The sequence below is a fragment of the Struthio camelus genome, chromosome 31, assembly GCF_040807025.1.
Source record: "Struthio camelus isolate bStrCam1 chromosome 31, bStrCam1.hap1, whole genome shotgun sequence".
Classification (NCBI taxonomy): Eukaryota; Metazoa; Chordata; class Aves; order Struthioniformes; family Struthionidae; genus Struthio; species Struthio camelus.
The window spans coordinates 4,979,697-4,990,766 of NC_090972.1; the positions used below are offsets into that span (position 1 = coordinate 4,979,697).

The 11,070-nt window shown below is 72.9% G+C and overlaps 2 protein-coding genes across 2 annotated transcripts; both read right to left on the reverse strand.

Moving 5' to 3' along the window:
• Nucleotides 1-164: 164 nt before the first annotated feature.
• On the reverse strand, nt 165-6,876 carry P2RY11 (purinergic receptor P2Y11). The gene is made up of 13 exons (XM_068922709.1): nt 6,783-6,876; nt 5,610-5,780; nt 5,395-5,496; nt 5,007-5,057; nt 4,702-4,872; nt 4,524-4,600; nt 3,995-4,102; nt 3,770-3,893; nt 3,504-3,582; nt 3,270-3,399; nt 3,048-3,205; nt 2,455-2,828; nt 165-1,794 (listed from the first exon to the last, which is right to left on the reverse strand). Exons 1-13 carry the CDS (start codon nt 6,798-6,800, stop codon nt 298-300), a joined length of 3,060 nt encoding a protein of 1,019 aa, XP_068778810.1. The 5' UTR covers nt 6,801-6,876; the 3' UTR covers nt 165-297.
• A 613-nt stretch (nt 6,877-7,489) lies between these two features.
• On the reverse strand, nt 7,490-10,013 carry RDH8 (retinol dehydrogenase 8). The gene is made up of 6 exons (XM_068922758.1): nt 9,842-10,013; nt 8,647-8,808; nt 8,384-8,563; nt 8,202-8,295; nt 7,882-8,065; nt 7,490-7,783 (listed from the first exon to the last, which is right to left on the reverse strand). The coding sequence occupies exons 1-6, from the start codon at nt 9,996-9,998 to the stop codon at nt 7,559-7,561; spliced, it is 1,002 nt and encodes a 333-aa protein (XP_068778859.1). The 5' UTR covers nt 9,999-10,013; the 3' UTR covers nt 7,490-7,558.
• Between the last annotated feature and the right edge of the window lie 1,057 nt (nt 10,014-11,070).

The following is an 11,070-nucleotide window of genomic DNA, read 5'->3' on the forward strand; positions in this document are numbered from 1 at the left end:
CTGAGCCAGCAGCGCGGGACGGGGCAGAGCGCAGCCGCTCCCTCGGTTCCTGGGGGCAACGGGCTCGTGGTGCCCAGGGCTTCAGCTCCATCGAGGGGTGAGGTCTGTCAAAAAGAAGCGACGTGAGGCCGTGGTGGTGGTAAAAGCTTTAATTCCTGCTCTTGCACGTTAGGCTGATCCTCTCCCTGTGCGGGAGCACCGCTGCCCTCTCCGGGAGGGGAGCATGCGCCTCCGGGCCAGGGCTGAGCCCAGCCCCGTGCACCCTGTGCCGTGTCTCCGGGCCCGCCTCTCTGGCTCCTAGGCTCTTTGCCGGAGCTCCACGTGCTCCAGCCGCTCCCCGTTGGCGGGGCCGGCGCTGCAGCAGCCCTGCATGCTGTCTGCCAGAGCTGCGTAGAGCAGCGGGTGCACGCAGATGTTGAGGTTGATGAGGATCTTGCAGACCTGGGCCGCGGTGTGGATCGCCTGGGAGACGGAGCAGTTCTCCGGGCCCCCGCGCGGCAGGCGGCGCCCCAGGTTGACGTTGCGGAAGACGTGGTAGGGCAGGTAGGAGAGTGCGTAGAGGGCCACCCCCGCCCCCACCAGCAGCCCCACCTTGCGCTTCTCCAGCCGGCTGATGTGGGGGTTGCGGAAGACGGTGCGGACGATGGCGGCGTAGCAGGAGGCGGTGAGCAGGAAGGGCAGCCCGCAGCCCAGCACGGCCAGCAGCAGGCTGTAGGGGTAGAAGCGGGGCAGCCGCTCCGGGGAGGCGCTGCCCAGGCACTCCATGTTGCCCGCGCTGCCCCGCAGCTCGGAGAAGAAGAGCGTGGGGGCCGAGAGCGCCCCGGCCAGCACCCAGACGGCTGCGCTCAGCGCCTTGGCGTGGTGCAGCTGCAGCCGCCTGTGCACCTGGAGAGGGTAGACGATGCCCAGGTAGCGGTTGAGGCTGATGCAGGTGACGAAGAAGATGCTGCCGTAGAGGTTGCAGTTGAAGAGGAAGCGCTCCATCTTGCACAAGACCGGCCCGTAGCTCCAGTGCTTGGGCGGGTAGTAGTACACCGCCAGGAGGGGCAGCGAGAGTGAGTAGAGCGTGCCACTGACAGCCAGGTGGAAGGAGTAGACGATGCCCGAGTGCCAGGAGCGCTCGTGCACCACGAAACGGTAGACGGCGAAGGCGTTGCCGAAGAGCGCCAGCGGGAACTGCAGCGCCAGCACGGGCCACAGATCCTCCTGGAACCTGCTGAAGTTGCCGCAGGGGCTGCCCGAGGCATTCATCCCGGGGGTCGGCTGTGGGACGGGGCAGGGGGTTAGGCCCTGTCGCCCCCGGTGGGGGCCACGCGGCAGAGGCCTTAGTGAGCGCGGAGGAGGAGCAGCGTGAGCAGGCAGTGGGAGCGCCGGCAAGGTGCAGCTGCGTGCAGCGCAGCTGAGAAACCACCGTGAGCCGAAAGCAGAGGCAGAGCAGCTGGTGGAAGCGCGGAGCGAGGCAGCAGTGAGCGGCGACGCGGTTGGTGAGCAGCTGCCTCGTGCACGGACCGAGATCCCGTGGCGGGGCCGGCGCGCGCTCCCACAGAGGGGGAGCGGAGAGGAGCTGTTCCCACCGGCAGTCCCCAGGGCTGGCAGTGCTGCCTGGCCCCTCCTGGCTGCAGGGCAGAGCCCGGTGCTCTGGCAGCCCTCCACCCGCACCTGCTGCAGGCCTCGCTGCTCGCCCCGCTCACCCCGTCCTGCCTGCGCTGCAGGGTCCGTTCCTGTGCCAGTGAGCGCGTGCTGAGCCCCAGCGCTTGCTTGTCTCCTCCCTCGGCAGCGTCCGTCCCTCCCCTCTCAGCAGAGTAAGGCCCAGGGCATGGGGCACAGCTGGGTCATGTCCTGCCCAGCGCTGGGGACAGCATGGGCTGGGAGCTGGGCCCTGCGCTGCAGGTCCTGGTCCCACCGGCAAAGCCCCGCAGCCGCTAGGGCCCCTCTCCCCTGGCCCTCCCCGGGGCGGCGGGCTTGGGTGCTCACAGCAGGCTGGGGCACTTCCCCTTCTGCAGGGCAGCGCGCCAAGGGAGCCCTGCTGCCACACCGCTGCGCCAAGGGGGAAGGGGTTGCACGCACCCGTCTCCTTCCTGTCAGGGCAGGGCTGGGCACAGCCCGGGGATGGAGCTGGAGATAACTGCGCTGTCTGATTAAATCGGGGCCCTGTGGTGGGGAGAGCAGCGCTTCAATCACGAAACATGTGGAGCATCGTGAAAAGGGTGCTCTCCCCCCACCTAACCCCCCCCCCCCACAGCAGCGGGATGTCTGGGGTGGCCAGGAGCGCTGTTACAGCCCACAGCGCGACATGACGGTCCCGCACCCCCCCTGCCCAGAGCCCAGCACAGCCACACTGTCGTTTTGAGTGGTGTATTGCACAGAAGCAGGAACAGGCCCCCCCCCCCCCCCCCGGCTGGCAGCTACCCCTTCCCCCTTAGTCCGTGCACGTGGCAGCAGGCTGGTGTCTCAGTGCTTCCCCTTAGCTGCATGCCCCGGCCGCCTGAAAAGAGTCTTCCCCTTTGTCAGCAGCTTCCCTCGCCCCTTCAGTCTGGAGGTGGCGAATTTGGGGCCTTTACTTCCACCCTCGAGGCCTGGACGCCTGGGTCCTCTTCGTGGCTTTCGCCCAGGCGCTCCTTGGGGCCGCCCCGTCCCGCCGTGGGGCTGCGAGTCCTTCTGTCTGGGGCCTCCCTTGCGTGGCCGCGGCTTCCCGTGCTCAGCCCGGCGGGTGGGTGCCGTGGGGTGAGGGGTGGCGGGCTGCTCCGGCTGGCTGGGACGCCGTCGCTTCCTGGGCAGGACAGAGCCCGAGGCTCCTCGCTTCCTCTTGGTGCGCTTGGGGAACAGATCTTGGGAGGAGAGAGGCGAAAAGAGGAGGGAGAGGCTCAGAGGTGCAGCCGGGATGGGCGGGAGGGCACAGCGCTGGAGCTGCCCTGTGGGCCGGGGGGGTGTCAGTGCGTTTACTTTGAACCGAGATCATGGAGAACTCAGGGTTTTGGCATCATCAGTGGATCCCCGGAGTGAGGAGGGGATGCGGGAGGCTCAACCCCTTCCCCTGCAGGACTCACCTTCGTCCGGTTCCTCGCCCACCTCCTGCCGGTAATACTCCGCGTCGCTCTCATCCGACTGGTCAGCTGGATCCTGCTGCTCTGGCGCGCCAGGGTCCTCGGCATCGCTGTCGCCGTCCTGCTTCTGTCTCCTCCGGATCCCTGCCAGGCTCTTCTTCCTGCAACACCCGCCATCAGCCTTGGCTCGACACGTTGCACCCCGCTGCCCTGCCCCGCCATCACCTGTGGGCCTCGCGCTGCTGCCGCTTGCGCTCCACGTCCGCCTCCTGCTTCTGGCGCCGCTCCGCCTTCAGCTGCAGCTTTGCCTCCTTCCGAGCCAGGATCTCCTGGACCTCTGCCTCCGTCTTGTGAACTGGGGAGGGAGCAGCTCTGAGACGGAGCCTCCCACACCCGCGCTGGCGGGCCGCTGGGACGGCGCGAGAGCCCCGAGCTGCGGCAGGGGCTGGCGGCACTCACTGAAGCTGTGGTAGAGCACGTTGCCCTGGGCCAAGCCCTCCTCCACCTTGACGAGCTGCAGGGTCATGCGGGGCCCGATCTGCGGGAAGGAGGCCGTGGGGAGTCCCGACAGGCTCTGCCCGGAGCCCTCCCCGCTCCAGCACGGCTGCGACGTCCCCCCGGATCAGAACGTTTACTTGGACAATCACGGGTGAGTCAAGGTCTCCGTGTCGTCACCTCCGGGGGGACAAGCGCTGCCCCCCGCCGGCCCCATCGCCCCCCCAGACCTCAGTGAGGCGCACGGCGCTCTGCTGCGCCTTCATGTTCCCTCGGCCCGCATACGCCTGCGGCAGCTCCAGGATGTTGTGGGTCCCGTCTTGCTCGGCCTCGCTCTCGGACAGGTTTATGTCTCTGCCGGGGAGAGCAAAGCGCGGTGCAAGGGCCAGGCCGTGCCTCTGCGCCCCTTCTGCACCCCCCCCCCCCGCCTGGGGAGCCGGGTGCCCCGTGCTCACTTGATCAGCAGCTCGCTGATGTCTTCCAGGCGGCTCATGTTGGGGAACTTCTCCTGCAGCAGCTTCTTGAGGCCTTTGCTCACGCCGACAGGCACCACCTTCACGCTGCTGTGAGGGCGAGGAGGAAGCGGTCAGGGTCAGTGCAGTGCGCTGACACCACGCGCAGCGGGGCCGGGCAGCCGCAGGCTGCAGGGGCAGGATGTGAGTGGGTCAGTGGCTGCCCAGAGCGGCTCAGGGACAAACTGCCATGACATAACCCAAGAAAAGGCGCCAGCACGGTCCCCAGAGCCTGGGGGCGATGGCGGGGTGCTAGGGGGCGGCCTGGCTCACACCAGGAAAGCACCTAGGCACTGCCTGCTGCCAGTAGTAGGCCGAGAGCCACCGAGGAAGGAAGCGGCAGCAAAGATCAGCTGGACATCTCAGAGTGTTCACTTCTGCGATATCACGGGGACATCAGCAGCCGTGTCCTCGTCACAGCAACGCAAGGAGCACGCTCCCGGCCCCGGGGACTCGGACGCGCAGCACTCACTAGTGCCGCAAGTCCAGGAGCTGCGTCTCCGCGTCGTAGCTGATGAGCAAACACCTCTTGATGCTGTTGAGGTTGACCTGCAGAGGGGGGAGGAGGAGAGGCTGCAGCTACGCCCCACGCTGACGCGGGGAGCGACGTCGCACTGAGGCAGGGAGCGATGTCGCGTCGCCTCGTTTACCTTGTGGACGTTGATGGAGGGGAACATGTTCTGGAACATGCTGGCCATGAGCTTGATGTGGATCTGCTGGAGGCCAAAGTTGCTGAGCACCAGGAGCGGGTGGTGGGTGAACTGCTGCTCGTGCATGCGGTGCCGCTTCAGCGACGAGACCACGTCCTTGATGAGCGAGTACTGGGGAGCGGAGGGGGCGGCCGTGAGCTGCTACCGCCTGCGCTGGCAGGGAAGGGGGCTCCGTCCCAGCCGGCGGGAAGGCGAACGGCTCCAGCTCCTGCGGGACATCGCGTGGGCGACGTCCAGGCACCCACCTGCGTGACCTTGAAAGTCAGCGTCGGGCCACCGGGGAGGCGAAAGAGCTTCTGCAGGGGGAAAGGAGCAGGTGCTCAGTCCCGGGGGAAGCTGCTGCCAACCCTCCCCGCCGCCCAGACGCTGACGCAGACGCATCAGTGCGTTTACTTTGAACTAAATCATGGCAGAAACTCAGCAGAGTTTTGTCATCATCTGCATCTGCTGCGGAAGAGGGAAGGAATCCCCCAAAGGGCCTCGGCGCCTCCCGCTCAACCGGCCCCGGGACGGGAGAGGTGTGAGCAGGGCCGAGCTCCAGGCACAGCTGCTGCGGAGCAGCCGCGGCGGAAGGGGCCCCCAGGGCCAGCGCTGCCCGGGCAGCTGCACGGGGAAGCGGCACCTGCTACTCACAAAGTTGATGCTTGAGGGCGATTTGCTGAAGACCAGGAAATGCGTCACCCCCAGGGGCCCGGCCACCGCCACAAAGTCCTTCAGCGAGTTCTTCTTCCGCACCTGCGGCACAGAACGGTCGAGCCCCTCGTCCTCCGCCCGCGAGCCCTCCCGGCCGCGACGGGAGCCCAGGGAGAGGCAGGAGGGAGCCGGAGCGCGGGCCGGGCCGAGCTCACCTTGAGCGCCCGGGCGGTGTAGGGCTCCATGACCTTCCGCACGTCCAGGATGAGCTGCCGCACGTTCTTGCCCACGCGCCCGCGGTGGAAGACGAAGGAGTGGGGGACAGTGGCGAACTCCTGCTGTGCGTTGTGCAGGGCGGCCGCCCGCTCCTTCTTCTGGTTCTTGGTCTGCGGCCGCAGCGGGGTCAGGGCCGGACCCGGCCGCATCCGCCGACAGGGCCATGGCTGCGCCCCGGCCGCGTCCCCCCGGGGGACTCCCCGGCCCCCCCCCCGATCTGCTCCTGCCCCCCCCGATCCGCTCCAGCCCCCCAAGACAGCCCAGTCCCCCTGATCTGCTCTGGCCCCCCCAGACAGCCTAGCCCCCCTGATCTGCTCCTGCCCCCCCAGACAGCCCGGCCTCCCAGATCCGCTCCTGCCCCCCAGACACCCCAGCCTCCCAGGACACCCCAGCCCCCCGATCTGCTCCTGCCTCCCAGACATCCCAGGCCCCCCGATCCGCTCCTGCCCCCCCAGACAGCCCGGCCTCCCCGATCCGCTCCTGCCCCCCAGATCCGCTCCTGCCCCCCAGACACCCCAGCCTCCCGGGACACCCCAGCCCCCCCGATCCGCTCCTGCCCCCCAGACACCCTGGCCCCCCCCGATCTGCTCCTGCCCCCCGGGAAACCCTGGCCCCCCCCCGATCCGCTCTGGCCTCCTCAGACAGCCCAGCCCCCCCGATCTGCTCCTGCCCCCCAGATCCGCTCCTGCCCCCCAGATCCGCTCCTGCCCCCCAGACACTCCAGCCTCCCGGGACACCCCAGCCCCCCCGATCCGCTCCTGCCCCCCAGACACCCTGGCCCCCCGATCTGCTCCTGCCCCCCCAGACAGCCCGGCCTCCCCGATCCGCTCCTGCCCCCCAGATCCGCTCCTGCCCCCCAGACACTCCAGCCTCCCGGGACACCCCAGCCCCCCCGATCTGCTCCTGCCCCCCGGGAAACCCTGGCCCCCCCCGATCCGCTCTGGCCTCCTCAGACAGCCCAGCCCCCCCGATCCGCTCCTGCCCCCCAGATCCGCTCCTGCCCCCCAGATCCGCTCCTGCCCCCCAGACACTCCAGCCTCCCGGGACACCCCAGCCCCCCCGATCCGCTCCGGCCCCCCGGGACAGCCCGGTGCCCCCCCCGGTGCCCGCACCTTGCTCGCCCGCCCCATGGCCGCGCCGGGCCGCGCTCCCCCCCCGCCACCACGCGGGACACCGGCACTTCCGGCGGCGCCGCCGCCCGCGCGCTCCGGGAACTTCCGGTCGGGCACTTCCGGCCGGTCCGTGCTCCGCCGCGCCCGGCGCCGCCCCGCCGCGTTCCGCCCCGCCCGTGGCCATGGCGACGCCCCCGCGCCCCCCCCGCCCCCCCCCGCGCCCCCCCCGGACCAGGCGACGTCGCCAAGCTGCGACCAAGCGCGACTTTATTGCTGCCGCCGCCGAGGTCGGTGCTGGGGAGCGAGTGGCGCAGCCCTTCCGGCCCCCCCGGGCCCCCCCGCTCCCTAAATCCCCCCCCGGTTCCCTAATTCCCCGCAGTTCCCCAAAACTCCCGTTCCCTCGAGCCCCCCCGGTTCCTTTAACCCATTCCAGGTTTCCTCTCCCCCCCCCGTTCCCCAAATCTCCCCGGTTCCCCAAAGGGCCCCCCCCGGTTCCTTAAAGCCATCCCAGCTTCCCTGAAACCCCCCATTCCCTAAAGCCCCCCCCCCAGTTTCCTAAATATCCCTCGTTGCCAGAATCTCCTCCAGTTTCCCGGGGGCCGGGGCGCTCACAGCGGGGGGGTCCCAGGGCCGGCGGGGGGGCCGGGCGCTCACAGCGGGGGGGTCCCAGGGCCGGCGGGGGGCCGGGGGGCGCTCACAGCGGGGGGGTCCCAGGGCCGGCGGGGGGCCGGGCGCTCACAGCGGGGGGGTCCCAGGGCCGGCGGGGGGCCGGGCGCTCACAGCGGGGCCACGCCGCGGCGGCAGCAGCGGCAGGCCAGGCACCGCAGGGCGCCGAGGCTGAGCCGGAGGAGGGGGCCGCGCCGGCGCAGCAGCCGGTGGTAGGTGCGCACGGACAGGTCCCCCGAGGGGTCCGCGTACTTGAGGGCCACCAGCGGCGTGTACAGCCGGTTGGTCTGCGTGCGGAAAGGCGGCCGCCGGGCCCCGATGACGCCCGCCACGGCCTGCAGGTGCGGGGGGGACACGCGAGGGGGGTCAGCACCGGCTGAGACCCCCCCCCAGCTCGGCGCCCCCCCCCCCCGGCCCAGCCGCCGGCCCGCACCTCGGCCACCGCCTCGGGGCTCTGCCCCAGCGTGGCGAAGACCTCGCGCGAGGCCGGCAGGTAGACGTCCTCGAAGTAGCGCACGGTGGCCGGGTCGGCGCCGGGGAACTCGCGGCGCGACGCCTCCTCCAGCAGCTTCAGCTCGAAGTCGGTCTTCACGGGGCCCGGCTCCACCATGGAGACGCTGCGGGGCCCGGGGCGCCCCCGGTTGGCCCGCGCCGCTTTGCCAGCGGGGCGCGGAGCTGCCCGGGGTGGGGGCCCGGCGCCCGCCGCGGGGCCCGTGCCCTCGCGTCCCCCCCCCGCGCCGCGCGCGCACTCACAAGACGTTGAACCGCAGCAGCTGCACGGCCAGGCTCTCGCAGAAGCCCTCCACGGCGAACTTGGAGGCGGCGTAGACGTCGTTGAAGACGATCCCTGCCGGCGGAGAGGGGCCGAGCTCGCCGGGGGCCCGGCCGTGCCGCCCCGCGCCGGCCCGCCGCCGCCGCCGCTGCCGACAGCTCACCCTGCAGCCCCATGACGCTGCTGATGACCACGATGTGGCCGCTCTGGCGTCTCTTCATGTCGGGCAGGACGGCCTTGATCATCCGCACGGCCCCGAAGAAGTTGGTCTCAAAGACGCGCTTCATCTCCTCCACGCTGACGCTCTCCACGGGGCCGACGTGCCCCACGCCGGCGTTGTTCACTGCGGCACACAGGGGCTCGCGGCCGCGGCCCCGGCGCCCCCGGCCCCCGCCGGCCCCCCGCGCGCCCCGCGCCCCGGCTCACCCAGCACGTCCACCCTGCCGCCGGGGATGCTGCCCATGCACTCCGCCACCGAGCTCTCGCTGCACACATCCAGGCGCTGGATGCTCAGCGTCCGGCCCAGCGCCGGCCCCGCCGCCTCCTCCAGCTTCTCCTTCTTCCCCAGGTCGCGCATGGTGGCGATGACTTTTGGGGGGGGGGAGCGCCACCGGTGACCCCCCGCCCCGCTCGCCGCTGCGCCGGCGGGCCGCCAGGGCCGGAGGGTCAAGCCAGGCTGGCGCTCCTTAAGCCGCTTGGGTAACGCGGCTGTTAATCCCCCCTCCCCGGCTAATCCCGCCGCACGGGGCAGCCCCGGCGTGGGGCCAGCGAGCTGCCGGCGCGCACACGTGTGTGGACGTGCGTGTGCGGAGCGGCCGCTGCTGCGGGCACCTGCACCCCACGGGCGGCCCCGGCGTGCTCCCGCACCCGGCGCTGCTGCGGGCGCCTGCGCCCCACGGGCGGCCTCAGCCCACTCCTGCACCCGGCGCTGCTGCGGGCGCCTGCGCCCCGCGGGTGGCCTCGGCGCGCTCCCGCACCCGGCGCTGCTGCGGGCGCCTGCACCCCACGGGCGGCCCCGGCGTGCTCCCGCACCTGGCGCTGCTGCGGGCACCTGCGCCCCGCGGGCGGCCTCAGCGCTGCTCCCACACCCGGCGCTGCTGCGGGCGCCTGCGCCCCACGGGCGGCCTCGGCGCGCTCCCGCACCCGGCGCTGCTGCGGGCGCCTGCGCCCCGCGGGCGGCCTCGGCGCGCTCCCGCACCCGGCGCTGCTGCGGGCGCCTGCGCCCCGCGGGCGGCCTCGGCGCGCTCCCGCACCCGGCGCTGCTGTGGGCACGCCTAGCCTGCCTTTACCCCTGCAGTGAGCACCGGAGGTGCTGCCCGGCTGCGCTCGGCTCCGCGCCAGCCCCAGGACGCGGCGATGCCAGCGGCGGCGAGGGCTCTGCGCGCTGCGGGCCGGTGCGGCGGGGGGGTGGCGGTGGGGCTGCCCAGCGCCGCGGGTGCCCTGCAAGCCGCCGCCGGCAGCAGGGGTTGGTGCCGAGGGGTGGGAAAGGCCGGCGGGGACTGACGGGGCGACCGCCGACCCCGAAGCCCGCGCCCTTCCCGGCCCGCGCCGCCGGCACGTGCCGTGCCAGGGTGGGGGGTCCCGTCGCCCTCGCGCCGCGCGGCCCCTGCCCGCTCCTCACCCTGGAAGCGGCGCTGGGGGTCCTGCGCCAGCCGCACGGCCACGGCCAGGCCGATGCCGGAGGAGCAGCCGGTGATGAGGACGGTGCGGGGCGCCGGGCTGGCCATGGCTGCGCCGGCCTCGGGTCCAAAGGCTCTTATGAGATCAGGACCCGGCATCACGTGGGGGCAGGATCAGCCTCCGCGGGCGCTTCGGCCCCCCTGCCCGGCCTGCCGGCCCCCCGCCACCGGCCCCGTCCCTGGGCACAGCCGGCCTCCGGGAGCCCCCGGCGGTGCGCGGGGGGCCGGGGGCCGGCCAGGTGGCCCCGTGGCCAGGCCGCCATCGCGGGAGGGAGCCCACGGCCCCCCGCGCTTGGGCGGACGGGGACCCCGCGGCCCCCACCGGTGCGGAGCCCGTCACCCGTCACCCAGGGCTTCGGGGGGGCCCGAGGGGCTGGGAGCAGGCGGCTGCGGGGTTGGGGAGGGGGCTCCGGCCCCCGGGGCCGCTGCGCGGTGGGGCAGGGGCTCCACTGGCCGGGCCGGGGGCGTCCGCGGCCCTGCTGCAGCCCGGGGGCCTGTTACTGCAGAGACCGCGGTAAATATTTGCTAGGAAATGGAAAAACGGGTCAGTGGATCAGAGCCGAGAGGCCGTGACTCAGGCGATGAGGCAATGGGGCGACCGCGGCCAGCCGGGCCCCGGGGGCGCCGGGGGCCGAGCGCCAGCTGCACCGCGGCTGCGGGGCCGGCGCCCCCGGAGCCGGCGTCGCCGTGGGGCCGGGCGCCCCCGGAGCTGGTGTCGCCGTGGGGCCGGGCACCCCCAGAGCTGGCGTCACCGTGGGGCCGGGCGTGGGGCTGGGTGCCCCCAGAGCTGGCATCACCGTGGGGCCGGGCGCCCCCCGGAGCCGGTGTCGCCGTGGGGCCGGGCGTGGGGCCGGGCGCCCCCCGGAGCCGGCGTCGCTGTGGGGCCGGGTGTGGGGCTGGGCGCCCCCGGAGCCGGCGTCGCCGTGGGGCCGGGCGTGGGGCTGGGTGCCCCCAGAGCCAGCATCGCCGTGGGGCCGGGCGCCCCCGGAGCTGGTGTCGCCGTGGGGCCGGGCACCCCCAGAGCCGGGGGGCCGGGCGCGGGACTGGGTGCCCCCGGAGCTGGTGTCGCAGTGGGGCCGGGCGCCCCCGGAGCCGGGGGGCCGGGCGCGGGGCGGGGGCCGGGCGTGGGGCCGGGCCGGCAGGAGGCGGGGGCGCCCGGCGGGCTCGGCCC

Excerpts from the sequence above, each read along its gene's own strand:
- P2RY11 (XM_068922709.1), bottom strand. Across the intron at positions 5,497-5,609 it reads ACACCGCCCGGGCGCTCAAG|GTGCGGAAGAAGAACTCGCT; the intron begins GTGAGCTCGGCC and ends TCTGTGCCGCAG. Across the intron at positions 5,058-5,394 it reads CGCCCTCAAGCATCAACTTT|AAGCTCTTTCGCCTCCCCGG; the intron begins GTGAGTAGCAGG and ends TTCCCCCTGCAG.
- RDH8 (XM_068922758.1), bottom strand. The coding sequence starts at position 9,998 with ATGCCGGGTCCTGATCTCATAAGAGCCTTTGGACCCGAGGCCGGCGCA. Across the intron at positions 8,809-9,841 it reads CCCCCAGCGCCGCTTCCAGG|TCATCGCCACCATGCGCGAC; the intron begins GTGAGGAGCGGG and ends CCCCCCCAAAAG. Across the intron at positions 8,296-8,383 it reads CAGCGTCATGGGGCTGCAGG|GGATCGTCTTCAACGACGTC; the intron begins GTGAGCTGTCGG and ends CTCCGCCGGCAG.